General features: G+C 41.0%; 1 protein-coding gene across 1 annotated transcript; it reads left to right on the plus strand.

Moving 5' to 3' along the window:
* The first annotated feature begins 6,628 nt into the window (after positions 1-6,628).
* IYD (iodotyrosine deiodinase) lies at positions 6,629-18,957 on the plus strand. Its single transcript, XM_063151271.1, has 5 exons — positions 6,629-6,881; positions 12,907-13,101; positions 15,170-15,329; positions 16,538-16,694; positions 18,393-18,957. Exons 1-5 carry the CDS (start codon positions 6,701-6,703, stop codon positions 18,573-18,575), a joined length of 876 nt encoding a protein of 291 aa, XP_063007341.1. The 5' UTR covers positions 6,629-6,700; the 3' UTR covers positions 18,576-18,957.
* Positions 18,958-19,308: the final 351 nt, after the last annotated feature.

Raw genomic sequence — 19,308 nt, forward strand, 5'->3', positions numbered from 1 at the left:
TGAAAAGCCAGATCATGTGGGGCAGGACTATGAGTTTGCTATAAACACTCATTCTCCTGACAAGGAAGAGAGATCTGGCATGATGCCTGTGCTGCAGCCAGAAGCCCAGGCAGGGCAGGAATGGGCTCTGTGACCCTGGGGATGAAGGCTGGGGAGCTGCAGGGTGCCAGCACGAGAAACTGTCAGAGTCTTTGCCCAGGTGTTGGGTGAGCCTTTGGCATGGTGGCAAACGTGTTGGCTCTGATGATGGAGCTGGTTTTGGTCTACCTATACATGTGCTTCAGCCCCACACCCTGGGCAGTGTGGTCAAACACAATCTGCCTTTTGGATTTCTGTCTCCGCATTCTGCCCCTGCCTTCCCCTCTTTGGCCCAATACACAGAGAATGTTTCCTGTGATATTTGATCCAATGTTTGCTGTGATATTTGATCTGAAAGAGGCTATTCTCAGCCTGCTGGCTATTGGGAGGAGACCACTGCTACCCCTCCTTCCTGTTCCCTAAAAACCCCTATTCTGAAGAGGTTTTAACAGCCTCTGTTAGGCTTTGTGCTCACACAGGGCTACTCAGAAATTGACTTTACTTTCCCCCATCAGCTGGTATCAAAGGTAACTCACAGAATAAAACAGATTTGAACACAGCCTATTATGAGTCTGTGCCTTAAAGTGATTGTGGAAAAAAAATATTTTGTCTTTATTTTGCCCCCAGTTTGGGGCATATATCTTCCGAGGTCTGAGTTATCTGCAGACCCTTGGTGGTTTCCATATAAGTTCAGTGATGTTATTGGGACTATTGTTTAGAGTTTTAGTGAGTTTCTGAAAACTCAGCCATGCAGCTTTACTTCAGTGAGTAGCACTACTAATGTCCACCAGATTCCTGCCATGTGGAAACTCATTCCTACAGCTTCACGGTGGTAACATTGGTACAGCAACAGCAAATTTCTTGTTCTGCTATGAATCTCGGGGCAAATTATTCTCTGGGTTAAATTTACTTTCTGAAATCAGAAATATTTTTAGGAGCACTCGTTTGTCCTTCTCAACTTGTTTGTTGAGAACAACTAATGGTGTGTCTGATAAGACAGATCCCAATAAATGGATTATTCTATTTAGAAAGATCCTAGTGAATCATGTCTATAGTTAGGTTATTTCTTCTGCCTGTGGTACATAAACACAGGGAGTTTGCAAGTGAAGGGCGCTATACTGAGGACAAATGGAAAGAATTGCTCTGTTGCATGGTGCTCTGTTGTCTTGTGCTTTTGTTGCTATGGGATGTAATTCTATTACCCACTGTACTGCTAGATTTCAAAAGGGTAGTTCATAAGCACTAATAACATTTGTGGCAATCTGAGCTAAGTTAATGAAAAAGATAATCAAATCTAATGCTCCAGGGCAAGATATGTGATATCTCCAGGGGTCATAAAGAGATCATACAGCTGTCTCGGGGCAAGGGGAAGTTGTATGTGTGAGTGCAAGAAGAGGCAGGAGGCAGCAGAAAAGTGAGGGCCACCTTGCCCAGAAGTACTGTGTGCTGGTCACTGGCAGAGGCAGGAGGGGATTGCTAGATATATCTCAGAAATGGAGATGCTTATTAAGCTAATGATATTTTTAGTAATGCCAATACATAATAGATAAGTTTCAGCTGATCCCAGACATTTGTCTCAATGTGTTGATTGGGAAATTGGATTAAGTAGCTCATGCATGGCTCTGCCTTGCCCACAGCAGGCATATACTGACTTGGGAGCTGACCAAGGATTGAAATAGCCTTTGGAATTTGTTTTTTGGAAAACACAAGCTTCAGTGTGAAACTCACTTTTGAAGCAAATGCAGTATTTTATTGCATCTCTAGACAATACCCCGTGGTGAATTTTTCTTACTTCTAGCTATAAACACAGATTCTTTTGTGGACCCCTTCATCACCACATACTGGTATATTACTTGAGGGTCCAAGCAGGGGCTTTGTGTTCTTTGCAGGTATATAAGTGATGATGTTCAGCTGAGGACACTTGCAATGGGAATTACAGCCAGCACTCAAAGCCATGTTTTCTCTCACAGACTCATGCTGTATTTATTGCAAGTCCCTCCTTCATCTTACTCTGCACTTCTGTAATGTTCACTGTGAGCATTCTTCTATTTCTACTAGTGTTTCTTCTCTTTAACACATATCTGCTTTTTGCTACAGTAAGATTCTGTCCTAGTTTCAGCCAAAGGCTGATTTTCAGCTGTAGCCACGAGGTGGCAGAGCCTGGAGCTGTGTGGGTGTGCCCAGGTTGTTACTCCATAATGTGCACTTCATCAGGGGGAGGCAGAAATAAGGGATTCTCACTTCCAAGGAGGATGATGTGGCTTGTTGACGCTGCCAATGTGTTTTCCTCCACTCCTCTGGCAGCAGAATGCAGGCTGCAGTTTGCTTTGACCTGGAGGGGCGTGCAGTACACCTGGAATTGACTCTCATGGACTGATCCAGACTGCAATGGAAATCTGTGAGGGTCCAGAACACCTGCAGTTCTTTGATGACATCATTGTATGGAGCAACATGGCAGAGGAAGTTTTTGAGAAAGGGGACAAGATAACCCTGATCCTCCTGAAGGCCAGTTCTGCCATAAAACTAAGTAAGGTTAAAGGACCTGCTCAGGAAATTCAGGTTTTCAGAGTAAAATGATGAATGCAAGATGAATGTTGTCACATTCTCATGGACATGGTCAAAACCCAGCAAAATACCAGCTGTGTTCCTACCAGCAGGCAAGGAGGAAACATGGTTTTCTATCTCATTGCTGTTTCCAGTAAATTTTTCATATCTCAACTAAGGATACCTGTCCTTGTCTGTCTCACTGGAGGCAGGACTAGGAGGGGAGTTAGGAGGGGAGTTGGTCGTGGCTTTCATTTTAGTGGGAGCACTAAATTATGTAATTCCATTCCTACACCACAACTCATACCAAATCTTAGCCATGTGAGGATATCACGCACCATAGCCTGTGTGTATATTGCCAAAGGTAGATGATTAGGAAAAACGAGAAAGCTAAGGACTGCATGAAATGGTCCCTCCTTGCATATTCCTTCCCAAGCCTCAGAGACTTCCTAAATTAGGTGTTTTAACTACCATACTTTGCCTTTGACAATTAAACAATTCTGAATAGACGTGTTGGATCCCTTTTTGAATGTCTGGATCTCACTAATTTTCTGTAGCACCGAATAAGGAGCCCTAAGAGTGCTCCAGTAAAGAGACTTCTCAAAGTAAAAATGTGTGATGGGCAGGTGCCATTTATTGGCTTCAGGTGTCCTTGCAGCCTACGATGGTGCCCGTGCCCACCATGTGACAGTCTCATGCCCATGGGTGATCCTTGTGTGACTGTCCCACCATGGGTCCATCCACTACTGGCATTTGCTCATCACAATTTTTCTCTTTGAGGAAAAAAAATAAAGGGCTGTATTTGACACTAGAGTACTTTTTTTTCTTTTTCCTTCAGAACAACAGCTATCCACAGAATTTAATGGGAAATATTAAAGTATTTTGGGACCAGAAGCTTTTAGTATGATGGTCTGTACTTTTTAGGAGTGCTTACATGTTTTTCATGCAGTAATAGTGGAGTACTTTGCTGTTTGCAATTGTTGTATTTCTATCAATATTTTCTAACATCTTTCCATGTTTGTCAGAAAAACTCCATTAATTTCTAAGAGTAGGATTATTTGTAACATTTCTCCTAACTTTTTTGAGACTCAAAAAAACCCCAAAAATGCAGCTGCTAGTTTTAAGGGTTTACTGTAGAGCAGAAGAAATAATTGTAATAAATTTTCTTGAATTTGCCATAACATTAATCACATTTCTATAAAGCTTGGATTGAAAAAAAATTAACAGAAAAACTGATTGAAAGCTACTGTACAAAATTAACTGCTTCCACCCACCCCTTCCCCCAGTTCCTCAAGACACCACCATGTTTCTGTTTTAACTGCTTACAATATAAAGTTATTTAAACTTATTCAGATTTTAATTAAAACAAGGTAGGCTGGGGTTTCTGTGGCATTGAAATGCAACCCAACAATTTTAAATATGTAACACCACATAGATTTTGCTTAAGTTAACACCAAAGTGACTTTTATTTAACTTTCTTTCTTTCTCTGTTCTACAGAAGAAAAATTAATATCACCTGAAAGGAAGTCAAAGTTATTCTGGAGCAGTGAGCCATTACAAAGTTTCCAGCATTGCAAATAGAGGTAGTTATTTTAAACAACGTAATTCACCCTTCTGTATTGCTCCTCTCTCTTTCAGCACAGACCTGTCTCTTCATAGGATGGATTCTCAGCTGCAGAGCATCCAGATCCTAATTTACGTGTATGTGAATAATCAAGGTTAATACATTCCCTGTGGGAGAAACAGTCAGTGCCATTCAGACCACATTCTGTTTTCCTCCCTTACCACAGAGTAGGCTGTTGAAAATGTGTCTGACGAAATTGCAGGTTCCTTCCCTATTCTCATGAATTAATTTAATGTTTCTAATTGGGATTAGGTAAAGTACCTCTCCCCATGACTGGACAGCCAGCAGGTGGGACAAATGAGTTTAAATATCTACTCTCAGTCATGGAGAGAGAGGATAAATTTACATATTTTCTTTTTTCCCCACATGATAATTGTTTCTATTCCTATAAAGTGTACTGATTTGGGGACTTTTTATACATGCAGCCCAAATCAGTGACCCAAGCACATGTCCCAGGTCACAAATTGAATGGAGAGTAGAAAAGACAAAATTCATGGCTTGAATTTTCAGAAAATTGTCCTCTTAGCAGAGGTAAATGGAGGTTTATTGCCAACTTTACTGTATTACATTAAATTAGGAAACAAACCACAACTTTCTCATGTCCTCTTTATTACATCTCTGATGGATTTGTGCAATCCCTTGGCTGGTACTGGGGCCCCCCTTCTTACACAGATCCCAAATACTGCCCATAAGGACTGGTACCTGCAGGAACTGGGGGCTTGTGTGTTGGAGTAGGATGCAGTGGAACTGCAGTAAAGTATTTATTCTGTATCTGAGCTGGGCAGCTGAGAAAGCCCAGCCTGGGTACAAGCCTTGAGGCAGTTTCATTTTGCCTTTCAGCATGTCTGGACAATATGTGCACAGCTGTGCAATTCACTCGGCCTTGCCCTTTTAACACAAGGATCATGTGTTAACAGAGGATACAGGTCTGCACTGTCAGCCAGACTATCATTGTGTGTGGCCAGCCAGTGTGGTCACACATTCCTCTTCTTGTGCAGCAACCTGGCCACTAATCTGTGCTTCCCAACACACAGACCAGTCCACAAGGCAGCTGGCAGTATCTGCTGGGGCACTGGAAGGTAGGGAGCCCTTGGAGTGACAGTGCCAAATGGGAGCAGTGAGGGTGTGCCCAGTGCTGCAGAACTGGCGGCATGAGAGGCATGAGTGGTAGGGCATGGACTGAGAACCTGTCAGGAGGGAACCTGTGCATGCCCCAAATTCTCTCTCCCCTTTGCGTCCTGTTTCCATGTTGAGGAAAGGGAGCTGCAGTGACCCCCTGCAGGTGCCAGCTGGGACTCACCATCTCCTGGTATGGCTACACTCACAACTGCTCCCACTTGTCTGGGGAGGGCTTAATCAAAATGTGGATTATCTTGCCATGGATGCTGGGACATCAGAATGGCCTTGTATGCCATGGGATGAGGACTGGCAAGGATGGTGCTTGGAAGGTTCTAAGGAGAGCTGATGGACACTGATGACTGCATGCAGAGAGCACTCCTGCACCCTGCTCTCCAGCACAGCCTTCAGCACCTGCTGACATCTGACATTTCATTATCCAGTATGTCCCAACAGCCCCAGACAAAGACAGCAAATCAGTGTTGCTGTGTTGGTTCAGTTCCCAAGCAGCTGGCTGAGGTAAAAATGGGTTAAGCATTTAGACATTGACCATTATTGGATTATACCAGGATCCTATCGGTTTTTAATCCTTGATAAGATGCTGAAACATGCCTTTTAAATTCACTGTAGCCCTCACATATTTTTCACTTTGATTCCTTGAATTCTTCCCAGAACAGCCAGGATGAATACAGGGCTCTGTGAATTGTCTCACTCACTTCATAGAGAGGCAATGCTGCCCCTTTACTTATCTGTTTTATTGACCCATTGACATAGCTGAGGGTGGTGCTGCAAACTGATTTGTGATTGGTGATATTCTGGATTCCTAGGACACATGTAAAATGTTAATTTTATGAGTTAAACATTGAAGAGGGATCATTAGTTTTTAAAAGTCATATTCCCACTTGGCTCTTCTCATAATCACTGTTACAAGGATGATTACTGGGATGACCATGACAATAAAAAATAAGAAGGGAGAAGTCTTTTGCCTTAGTCTGGAGTTTGAAAAGATCTTGGGGTTTTTAAATTTATTTTGCTGGACAGCATTTATATGTATGGTCAATGCCTCTGCTTGCTGTTTGTAAGATGTTTCCTCTCAGAAAATATATAAACCTGGGTCTGGAGGTTTTTTTAACTGCAGGAGCTATTCATTAACAGCAGGAGCCCATCACAGATGAGACTGTGGGGGCGGTGTCTGAAAAGTAGAAGCAAGATAGGGTAGAGGACTGAACCTTGAGTCCACCCCTTTTTGCTTGCTGTTTTGCTGCTCTTCCCTCTTCAGCCTCTCCTTTTCATGAGAAACTACTGAACGTGGAAGAAAGGCTCCACATTTCCATAGTCATGGCACTCTTTTCTTCCCTCACACCAGTATTTATAGCCATTATATGTGTTTTGATTGGGGTAATAATGAAGAAGACAAATGGAGAGAAGGAAAAACGCGACACTAAAAGCAAGCATCCATCTCGCCCGTGGGTGGATGAAGATTTAAAAGATGGCACTGACCATCCCTTAGAAGAAGAAGGTAAGAAAAATCTTATCCCAAAAACTTTTATTGTTTGAATCTTATCTGCTGATATGAATAAAGGAGGTGTAGACTTCGAGACTTCTCCACAGTGGCAGCAATGCTCAGTGCAACACTGCTGCTGGGCCCTGAGCTTGTCAGCTCCCAGCCAGGGAGGCAGACCTCATGTCATGTCACTCTTGGTGTAAATTTCTATTTCCTCCAGACCCCAAAAATCAGAGTGCAAAAAGAAAAAAAAATTCTCAGAGACTCCTGTGTGTTCCTCTGTACAGCACATCTCAGACCTATGAGGGACTCTAGGGACAGTGTAAGGAAAGAGAGGAGATCCTGCTGAATTCCCCACAGACTCTTCCCAGGTCTTATTAGTGTGAGCAAAGGGAAGACCTGAGCAGATGTTTCTACCTGCAAGTAATCCCACTTTATCACTCGGTGGTACATGTTTGGTCTCAGCACAGCTAAAAATTTGGAAATGGGTTTATCACTGTTTTTACAAAGGTCCTCCATCTGTGGCTTCTGAGAAGGTCAATGACAGCTTTTTTGGGAGCTGTGTTGATCAAATATTTAAGAACAAAATGTGGTGGTGGTGATAATCTGGTCACTCAGCTGCCTACTTGAACCCATACAGAATGTCCTTTATTTTCATTAGCTTTTTCTGATTCACAGCTTGGACAAAAGTCTAAGCTAAAAATGTACCCTTCCTTCCTCTTACTTCCTAACTATCCTCCATAAACTCACTTTATTTCTTTGTAAAATAAAAATCTACAGAGTTCTGTTCCTATCAGTTTTTTAAAGTAGTAGTTAATGCAGCTCTTTTTTTTTATTCTTTTTTGTCCCTCAAGCTGGTTTCAAAGACTTGTTGAGGGGTCTGTCTGGGTTAATTTTTCCCCCATAATAGCACTTCACCCAGTCTGCTTCTAGGAATCTTAAAAGTTACAGTGTCCTTCTGCATATAGACCTATTTCTAAGAACTAATTTAGCTCTTTTCTCAGTGTTCAGCGTACTTTGAGTTAGTGTTGTTTATCAGTTTCTGAAAAGAGTTGATACTAAGAAAGGTTTGAACCCTGTTGACTATATTCCAAATATATAAATTTTTTTACAAATCACTTTACCTGATTGTTCAATGCAAAATAGATCCAGTAAAAATTTTTTCCATAATCTCTTTGTCATTAATGACTTACTACTTCAGTTAAATTGCTGCAAATTAGAATTCCTGCGGATAGTTAAAATGATAATCTATGAATTATCATCTTGGACTATAGCTGTTTCTATCAGTTAAAAAATTTAGATCCTTTGCATAAATAAGCCTATTAGCTCTTATCAAGGAGCCTCACTGCTGTAGCTCCATATATAAAATTTTGGTCTTTTATGTGTTAGTTGTTTTCCCTGTTATTCAGGTTCTAAATACAAAATTGTACTAGTTTTTGTTGCAGAAAAAAATTGCTTGCAAAAATTTTTTGACAGGTAAACATGTTGGTACTGTTGCTAAGTTTTGTTTACCTACTAAGTTTTATTTACTTTTAAATAAAACCTTTCTCAATATACCATGTCACCCAATATTAAATTTTCTTGCTCTTTTAGTAACAAATAATGACCTTTCCCTTAGTGGTGTGTGATTCAAAGCAATTTCTTTGTAAAATAGTTGTGTCTTTTATCTCTAGAAATATTAAAAGGTAAATTTTTCTTCAGCCCAGCCTAAATGAGAAGAGTAGCAAGGAGAAGAAAAAGAGTTAGTAAGGATCTGCTACTTTGCTAGAGCCTTAATTAAGGATCAAAACATGTTAACCTTGTTGCCAGTGTTAAAATTTTCACTGTCTGCACTAGGTGCTGAAATGGAAACATGGATGTAAAAAGAGATTTTTTTAAATACTAAAGAATACCTGCTGTGTAAATTCTGTTATTTTATTAATGTATCTTACTTTATCAGACAAGCTCAGTTCTACTTAAGCGTCTCTGGCTGGCTTGTGTTTAAAGATTCTCTTCAGTTCCTCTGAAGAGAATTTGAGTTAGGTAACATGAAGGTGACATTCTTAAGGCATGTTCTAAAGCTAGAATCTAAGGTTGCCCCATGTGAACAAGCTGAATTTTCAGCAGCCCCCTGAATAGGAAGGTGCAGCTGAAGAAGTGTTTTGATTCATGTCCCTGACCAAAGCAAGGTCTATTTGCTGAGAGAGCGAAGCACTCAGCCAGAAAAACAGAAAAGCATTGACCTCACTTGTGGCCCCACGACCTTCCCTGCAGTGGAGCCCTCAGGGATGTCTGCCATGAGAAGGACATGCCTTTGAGCAGCAGAGCATTCGGTGCAAGGAGCTGAACTGCTTGGGCAGACTCAGTAGGGTCACTTATTGGCAGTGAAGGGTGCAATGGTGAGGGCTAAGTGCTCCTGAGCTTGTCTGTGTTGTGTTTTCCACAGCTGAGGAGATGGATGTTTCTCATGGCAGCCAGAAACCCAGTTCTTTTGTTAAGTGCAAAGCACTCAGGCCATTTGTTTAATGCTTTAACTGGCATTACTTCAGATTTTTTTGCATGCCCATCTATCCCATAACCTTTTTCTTCATTTATATTATTAACCTTTTCCTTCATTTATATTAAGATCCAGAACGAGAGATTGTTATGTGGTGGATTGGCAAGGGCACTGATGATACACTCTACTTAAGGACTACAAAACAACACACAAAGTCCCAAATGTTCCATTCCTCCTGAAAATGCTCTGCTAGTTGCTTGTGATACTCGTTGTAATAGACCTGTCATACTTAAAAGCATTCTCCTCTCCCCAGTTTCAAAAACTTCCCATATCTTAATAATACTACTACTGGCATGGATGAGGCAGTAGCAATTTAAACCTCCTTTTCAATGACAGTTCATGTTTTGCATCATTTAGGAACACAGGACTCAGATGGACACAATGCATTACTGTGTGTATCTTCCTGTTGCTGCAAATACATCCAGCCTTTGTACATCAGCTGAATGAACCTGAAATGAAAACTGGACTTTTGTCACCCCTTCTCTTTAACCTTGATGAAAGGTTGGTCCAGAATTTCTTAGGATAGGGTTAAAAACCCCCCTCGACCTTTCTGCCTGCCCAAACTTATTTAATACTACTGTATATCTATTTAATCTGTTCCATCCTCTTGATTTCAAAGGATTCTCTTCTAGCCCTGGCATATACTCTCCTGTGGTTTATGGAATGCAACCAGATTACCTCTCAGCTTTTCTATACTAGGTTTTCTCTTTACATAATAGCCACTCTATTTACCCTAAGATTGTAAGAAACCTTTAGCAACTATATTCCAGTTGAGGTAATTTTCACAATATTTTGATGCTGGGTTATTTTTTCCAGGGTCTGTTCCTCTCCAACTTGGTACTTCTTTTGCTTAAGATCCCTGACCCACTCTTGAGGTTTCCAGGATCAGCCTGCTAAGCACTATTTATAACCCACTAGTAGGGTAATCCATCTCTTTTAGTTCCCTATTAGTCACACTCAGTTCAGGGCTGGATTCACTACTGGGATTCCTGTAGTGGCCCATTTTGCAGCAGTCTGCCATTAATCACATAAAGAACCCACAGGGTCAGTTACCCAGCATTTAAGACTAAAGATGTGAAAACTTTCTTTACATACATTGAATTTTTTTCCTATGCATCATGTCTTTACACTGGAAAAGAGACCTTTTGGTCTTTGCATAAAAGCAAGGAGAGTAAAAGTGAAATGTCTTAATGACATACAACTGGAAGCCAGCAACACAGAGAAGTGTCAGTGTAGGTAAAATAAGTGGCCAACAAAAGTGAAATGACAACTTACTGTTCTCAGTATGAGTTTTTAATTAAGAACTCAGGCTTCAAACTGAGGTAAAATTTATTACTTGATTTGCAGGCTGATTATAACCTCCCATATGGACTGCTGGGAAGAACATAGTTATCATCCGAAAATATATCCAGAGAGGAATTTCTGATAGAGATAGAAAAATGTACTTTTAAAATGAGATAAAAATGTACTTTTAAAATGAGATTCCATTTGGGATGTGTGAGCCAAAACCATTCCAGATTTACTTAAAAAGCAGGAAGCTTGATGACTACTGTAAATGGCAATTGATGGAATTGATGGCAATCTTGAGAATGTGGCTAACAAGGTAAAGGCCTTGCTAGCAGGACGTCTGTTGTCCATCAAGTGGTGGAACACAAAGAGGTATAAACAAGACACTTGTGGTATTGTGTAACGTGACTGTACAAACAGGAGAGTGTCTAAACACAGCAATTAGAGATATAGAGTGCATGCACCAAACAGATGGTGCTGATAATGATTTAAAGTTAGCATATGGATCACGTTAACTGCTCGGAAAGAATGGTAGACACATGATGGAAAAGAGTATATAATAGATTAATTTATTTTAAGAAAATAAATTTGCCAGGAGAGTTTTGGTTTTGTGTGTCAGTTCCTGCACTTCCAGGTTTTTCTGCTTCAGCCAGTATTCCCATGCTGAGTGTATTGAGGTTTTCCATTCTCATTGGCCCTGTCACCTTTCTCCCATGTTCAAAATCTCTGAAAGTACATTTCTTTTTTCACCTTAATAATAAGTTGAGATTTCTTGACCAAACAGCAGCTTCACTTCTCTTCTACTTACACAGGAAAACCCCCTCACAGCACTAAACAAGCAAGCACTCACTATTTTACCAAGTGTAAATCACACAGGGAACATTACCAAAAGGCACCCTTTTACTTTTTGAGCGTGCACAAGATGATCACTGAAATAATTTTTACCAGGGCTCACTGCTTTCCACTAACCTGGAGCCAGGTCCTTGCAGACTATGGCCAAGAGCGCTTAACACAGGCATGAAATGTTAAACAAAACAAATTCTCAGGGTGAATTCTTTGTACAAAAAATGAAATGATGGTGGTTTGGGGACCAGAACCATTCAGTTTAGATTCAATTTATGAAACTGGATTTATTTTGCCCTTTTGCGCAGGCTGAGCCACACGTGAATATTTCACTGCTTTTAAAATGAAAAAAAACCAGCCTGGTCTCTAAGGCAACTGCATACTACTAAAACACAGAAGTAATTGCTGTTTGAATTTGTGCTGGAGATTGCTATGATGTGGGAATAATAGCCTAATAGCAGCAGAAAAAGAACGGGAATATTTTTTCCTGACTCAGCTCTCTGTAGCAGATTGCTCAATACTATTGACTAGTCAAAATGTAGCATTTAAATAGCTTTAACTTCCAGATCATAGCTGCAAAAAATGCTGTCCATGCTGATTCTAGGAATATGGGGGAGAAAGAGGCCTCAGAGACAACAGAATATTCATTTTGTGATATAAACAGACAGATTTCATTGAAATGGAGTATCATTTTGAGTTTTTATATTAAAGCCAAGAAACACAATATCCTACATTTGATATGTTGTTATCCTAAATATAGATGCCTGACATCCATTTCCTCTTATGCTGAAAGTATCAGGAAACCAAAGAGCTTAACCACAAAGTCACATTTCTGCAGAGCCAATGCTTGCAATGTTTCTGCTATGAATATGGAAGAAGTTGACATTCAGCTCTTCAGAGGAGATTTTACACATACTGGTAGTTAAGCTGTCTCCTTAACTTCAATAATTTAATTGATTTTTTTCCTTATTAAACAGCTCAAGAAGGAACACACATGTTCACATTTACTTGCTGAGAAAATTGGGCTGGAAGCCTGTCCACTTTTTCAGTGCTGTTTCAGCTTGTAACCCGTTTTTGCAGGCAGGCTTTCAGGCTGAAGCGGAGAAGGCAATGACTTTGCGGATCACGCTTGCTACAGCCAGTCAGGACCCTCCTGCCTCTTGGTATTCAAACAAGGTGTTTATTCAGTAGCTGGAGCTGGGGATCCATGAGTTGTGTCAACTGGAACCTCAGACTTTGCCTTACCAGAGGTGTAGAACTGCAGTGTATGCCAGTGCAGGACAAGGTGCCTTACAGTGTGAATGCCAAGGATATCAACAGTATTCTCCAGCAAAAAAAAAAAAAAAATCCCTAACCACTTGTATTTTCTTGCAGAGGGTGAGGAAGAGTGGCAAGGACTTGAAGAAAATGTTGCCCATGTCCCCTTCGCTGGCGAGCGCTACTCTGAGGCTGAAATGATCAAGAGGTCACAGACATTCTATGAGCTTCTAAATAAGAGACGGTCTGTCAGGTTTCTCAGTGATGAGCCGGTCCCCAGGGAGGTCATTGATAATGTCATCAGAACAGCAGGTGGGTACTGAGTGGTTCAAGGGCTGGGGGAAAAATAAAGGACCAGCACTGCTGTTTAACTCTGTAACTGTGGTGTAAAAGGTGGTGTGGAAAAGCCAAGGGAACTGGAATTTTGCTTGTGGTTTTCCTAGATTCACCTGTAGCTGGAATGAATTAGCACCCATTGATTGATTGGAAATTACTCAGCTTGAACAACTGTATGTCAGAGACTCATTTGGAGTCTCCCAACTTCTCTGTTGCAGTTCACCCTAAGGGAAGAAGGGCATTTCAACAGCATGAAACAAAAAACTTACTTTTCAACTCAGAAAAGATGTTATTTAAAATTAAATTTATGTATGGTTTACCAAGACATCTTTCAAATAGAAATATTGAAGTGCTTTCTCAAAAATGTCAAGCCATATGTACTTCACACGCTCTAAAATTTAATGTATTATAATGATATTTATCATGTGTGGGTTTTGCATTTTGGGGTCCCTCCACAAACAAATAGATTAAATTGTCTTAGTCATGAAAATATTCCATACATATTGAATATATGTTGGCAAAAATGGTTGGTGCTTAATAAAGGGAAAGAATTTCAGTCTAGAAAACCTTTTCCAGTTCTTCCAACATTTTTGCCAGACCCCTGTTGCATATGATTGGAGTATTATGCTGAGGACCGTAATAGAGGTTATTTGACTGAATATCAGAAATTGATTATCTTTGTTGTTGTTGAGATTTTATGTATTTCAAATCATTACTGTCATGTCCTGGCCTAATCTCATCTCTGCCTAACTAACATTGACTTCAGCCAGGAGTGGTTTTGATTGTCATGATTTCTCTTATTCTATGAGCCAGCTGCTGCTACTATAGAGAATATTCCCAAGCTGCCTTAGAGAAAAGTTCAGTAGCCTTTAGCAGGGTTAATAATCTAAAGAATCTCCACATTTGAGGTGCATTATTTTCCCTTTAAGAACTGTAAGCAGCTTTGTTACTGCACTGTAAAGACTCTCCATCTCCCTCTAATTAACTAGGCATCATTAAAACACGAGCATGTTTTGGCAAATGCAGCAAAGCAAACAAGCCTGGCGTGCAGATGAAGTACTTAGTAACCCTGAAAGCTTTGGGCTGTGTAGAGAAAAAGAAAACAAAAGGAAGCATGAATGCCATCAGTTTTTACGCAAATCTGAGGAGAGGCAAGGTTCACAATAAAAAACATTTTCATATATCTAGATGAGTTCAAGCTGCTTATTTAGTGTTTCTTGAAATAAACCAGTCCTTAGTATTGTATGCATTCAAGTTCTTCAAATGTTTTTAAATGTGTATGAGGGACCAGAGAGATCTAAACAGTCTTCTTAATGTATATATCTGTGAACCTGTGCAGATATATATTCTTCAGCTTTTGGCTTTTAACCTCTGGGCAGTTAAAATATTTCTCCAGTGGTGTTGGTGGGTGAACAAGTACAGATTTCATATATATAATATATATTAAATATATATATATATAATATATATCATATATATATCCACACCTATGAACACCAGCTGTCTTTGGGACAACAAACTCAAACCTGTATGTTCTATGGCAGATGTGTCTGCTGCACAGCTCCTTATCTTTGTCAGTCAGCAACAGGTTCCTGCCGGGGATCACTCAGACTTGTTTTCCTGAAAGCCATTGTTTTCTTCCTTTAGCTAAAACCACGTGTCAGAGTTGGCTGTGTATTTGGACAGAGCTCTGCTTTTGGTACAGCACTTTGTAATAACATTACTGCATTCGTATATATTGCACCATATTACTGCCTCATCATAAGAACCACCAAAAAAGGAATTTTTTACAAATCCTTAACACTGGCTTCCTGTAAGATGGCAGTATGAAAGGACTAACCTCTGTTCTTCAATGGGATTTCACATTCTTTGAGAAAGAAATGAACAGGATTGTCTGCCAGAACTTAGTCCTTTTCTTCCCATCTCATCCACTTGCTTTTCTATTGCTCACTTGGTCAGCCTAAAAGCTCACAAGAAAGAGCTGATACCTCTCACTGCTCACCCTCCTTCCTGGGTTTTTACTTTTCCTTGGTTTTGTATGAAGGTACTTCACCTAGTGGAGCTCACACTGAGCCCTGGACCTTTGTGGTGGTGCAAGATCCGTATTTAAAACATAAGATTCGTGAAATTGTAGAAGAAGAAGAGGAAATCAACTACAAAAAAAGGATGGGAGACAGATGGGTAAATGACCTGAAAAGATTGAGGTACGAAAAGTCAATTACCTAAGGGATGTGAAGATAGCTGTTGTTTCAATGTAGGAAAGGCTTCTATAATTTTCTATTTCTTTCACACTCTCACTTTTAATGTTTTTCTAAAATCTATGTTTGGAAACAAAAATTTCTAAATATATGTAGAACTGTGCCTTGGTGGCTAGTTCATAAAATTGCTACCAGTAAAAAGGATTACAAGCACTTGGCTCCATCATTATTTTTTCCTATGTAACCTCTGCGGCTGAAACTCCTCTCCCAGATTTTTTTCTGTTGTTTGCCAAACAGTCAAGCTCCCAAAGTCACTGGAAGCTTTGCTACCAGCTGAGGAAGCCCCAAGGCCTGTCCCTATCCAAGTGCTGAATTATGCAATGTTTAATTGTTCCAAATGCCCTCCCAAGTCTGACTGACTTGCTTAACTTCACACAATGGGAAGATGTCTACTGAGCCTGGCTTGTCAAATGGAGCACGGGCACAAAGCTTTGTAGGATTGACTTGCCCTGCTTGTTTGATTATATTGCTATTTTTCGGGTGCTTAGGTGCTATGCAAATTTATGTGCTATGCAAACAACTGTCAGAGGTTCTTATGTTTTGAGTGACAACAGTAGAAAGCACTTATTTTCTTGTCTAAATCCTATATCACAATTGTCATTTAAGAAATTGGGAACCAAATGAATTGTATCATGATGAAATACATGAATGAAATACATGGATGAAATACCCAGGAACAGAAAAGCAATTTTTGCCATTGGAATATATTTAGGTTTAGACCTTAGACAAAAAAGTTTTGAACTTTTCTGACAGCAGGCTTTCCTGCAATGACAAAAAAGTTGGTACTGCTGGTAACAGGCAAATCTGCAAAATTCCAGGAATTAAATAATCACGAAGGCAAATGCTCATGAGGCCAGTTCATAGATAAGAGGTCAAGAGCTATCTCTTATTTGTATGCAATTCCACTCTTCAGAGTGAGCACATCAACTCCTCAGCCAAATCTGTTAAAACTGAGAACTCTCTTCCAGCTTTTTTCCCTTTCTGAAATGTTTCTATTTAAGCTGATAATACTTAATCCTTTGCAGTAAATGTTCTAAGGTTTAGCCTGCTGCTTTAATTGTCATGTACCTTTAGTGCCACTTTGCAGACAGTAAATGTAACTTACAGGAAAGTGTAAAGGTTGCAAAAGAAATGTCTTAAACATTCTTTCACAGAACAAATTGGATCAAAGAGTACTTGGACACTGCTCCGTATCTGATCCTCATTTTCAAGCAGGTGTATGGGCGGCTTCCAAATGGCAAAAAGAAGACCCACTACTACAATGAAATCAGTGTTTCCATTGCCTGTGGTATCCTGCTTGCTGCACTGCAGGTATGTTGACAGAACCAACATACTGTGAGTCCATATATTAATTTGGATTACCTACCAAGACTGTTCTGCCCAAACGAGGGTGGAACTCAGTTTAGATTTTAACATTTTTAATCTCCTGGATTACTCCAATTCCTGGCAATATGTCCTAGTTTTGAGTTTTAATGTTATTCTACACAGGTCTGCATCTGAGAAGGTGATTCCTATCCTCAGTACTCGTTAACAGGAAGAAAAATATAATGTAGCTTCCAGAGTTGTCACTCTTTTCTCGGCACAGGCTTCAGCCCCTGTGGTTTCTGCCTTATGCTAACAGGGCTGACAGGCTCTTCAGACTACCCAAGCACGACTGTGTGGTGCCACACTGGCCCCTTCTTTTCAGTAATCCCTACAAAACAGCTTGACACCAAACCACTTTTAGTATACAATGCTGAAAAAAAATCAGGGACATATGCAACAGAACACACTGTACTATTTCAATCAGTCCTTCTGAGGCATTTCTGAAAGTGTACTGATCTCTAAAGCTCAGCATGTTTGATGCCAGCCAGTTAGATTTTCTCAGCGGTTTCTCAGAGCTCAGTTCTGCTTCTTGTACCTGATGTACTCACACAAGTGTTAAATAGAGAAGCCATTCTCATAGTTAACCTGGCCTGTCAGCAAGATAACAGCAAGGTGCCTCCTCTTATATTAGGCCAGCTTCCTACCAGGCACTGCCATTTCTCCTCCATTCTGTTTTGAATGGCACTTTCTTTCATGCATTGCTGCTCCTCAGGCACCACTCAGCACCATCACTGTTAGCTCTTCTCCTCTTGAGAAGATCATAGAGATTACTAAACATGACAGGTGCATTTCCTGGGCACCTCTCCCTGGCTGACTTGTGTCTCAAAGCCTCCCAAAATGCTTGCATTGGGTACACAGAGAGACTGAAATCCACAAGTGCAGCTCTCAGGAAGTGACTCAGCTGTGTGATCACACCTTGGATGATGTCAGCTCTTTATTGTTTGCCCAGATTTTTTAGGGTTTTTGTGATGTTTTGAATGAGAGGAAGAGTGATACATAGACTTATTTTGGGATTCTGATGTAATCCATAACAATGGCCAGTGTGAGAGATGCCAACAGACTCCTGTGACAACTTCTGAGGCAGAGCCTGTGTCCACTCTCTCTGTGAGGTACAGCTCTTGAGGAGGAGCTCGTGTGTTCACAAGGCTGTAAGGCAGCTTCCTACCAGCTGTATGGAGGCAAGAACCGAAGTAGTTCTCTGTATGAGCCAGATCATAGAATCAGGGAATAGTTTGGTTTGGAATGGCTGTTTCAAGATCATCTAGTCCAACCACCAGCACCATGGGATGACTTTCCAATCATATCCCCACTACTGCCTCTCAGCTTCCCTGTGGCCATGGATTCCCTCCCCATCACACTGGCACAGCAGGCAGGCTCTGGCTCCACAGCACACAGACATGGCACACAGACTGTGCTGCTGCTGTGGTGGAGAAATGCTCCACTTCTCTGAAGGCACAGCAGGCATCTTTCATGGTGCCCCTGAGGCTGTTAGTAAATCAGGTGTTCTAAAGGCTGCAGCAGGTCTGACAAAGCAGCATTTCTGGGCTAGCTGACAGAAGGATGTGTACAGGTGTGGTGGGAACAGCCACTACCACAAAAAGAGCACAGACCCCTGTCTCTCTGTTGCTGTGTGTTTTGCTGCAGAACGCAGGTCTGTACACAGTGACCTCCACCCCGCTGAACTGCGGCCCCCAGCTGCGGGTGCTGCTCCAGCGGCCAGCGAACGAGAAGCTCCTGCTGCTGCTCCCCGTTGGCTATCCCAGGAAAGATGCCACCGTGCCTGCGCTGACACGGAAGCCGCTGGAAGACATCATGGTGGTGATGTGAGCCCAGAGCCAGGGCAAGGAGAGCAACCCTGCTGACAGCTGAAGTTGTCACTGCTGTTTCTGTGCATCGTCCCCCTATGTTGCTGTTGCTCTCGCTGTTTACACCTTTATTTCTTTTTGTGCTCATAATCCTATAACAGCAGTGAGCAGTCAGGCACTGTGCCTTGGACAGCTGCTGTTACTTGTCTGACCAGGGTGTTGTTGCAGGGGATATGTACAATGGCATTTAAATGATCTCATCACTTGATTTTTCTCATGCATTTTGGGGACGAATCTCCTCTTGACCTGGAATATATATTTTCTTTATACTTTTGTGATTGCCATAACACAGTTATTTTAAGAATTTTAATGAAGGTTGTATTAAAAGATACAAAGAGGTCAAACTGTACTGTCCTGTCTTGGCCAGTGGGTGCTGTTTAAATGCCCCTTCCCCTTTACTGTGTTTACTGTGTGCAGAAAGATGGTATTTTTCTCCTATATGGTAGGATTTTTCCACTTGATTGATCTCAAAAACTTTCTTAAACTATTGCAGCTACAAGGTCTCAGGTTGCAGGAAATTGAGTAGGAACAAGACATACAAATAATTTCCTTGTTACCATTTATTTGTACGTATTCCAGGCACAGTTAGATCATGTGGTAGCTATCAGTCGTGCCCCTGGAGGGAGCTCCTATTCTGGTTATCCTGTTCATTCCTACAACTATACCAGTTTAACACCCTGAAACCGAGACTGCTT

This window comes from Melospiza melodia, chromosome 3, assembly GCF_035770615.1.
Source record: "Melospiza melodia melodia isolate bMelMel2 chromosome 3, bMelMel2.pri, whole genome shotgun sequence".
Taxonomy (NCBI): Eukaryota; Metazoa; Chordata; class Aves; order Passeriformes; family Passerellidae; genus Melospiza; species Melospiza melodia.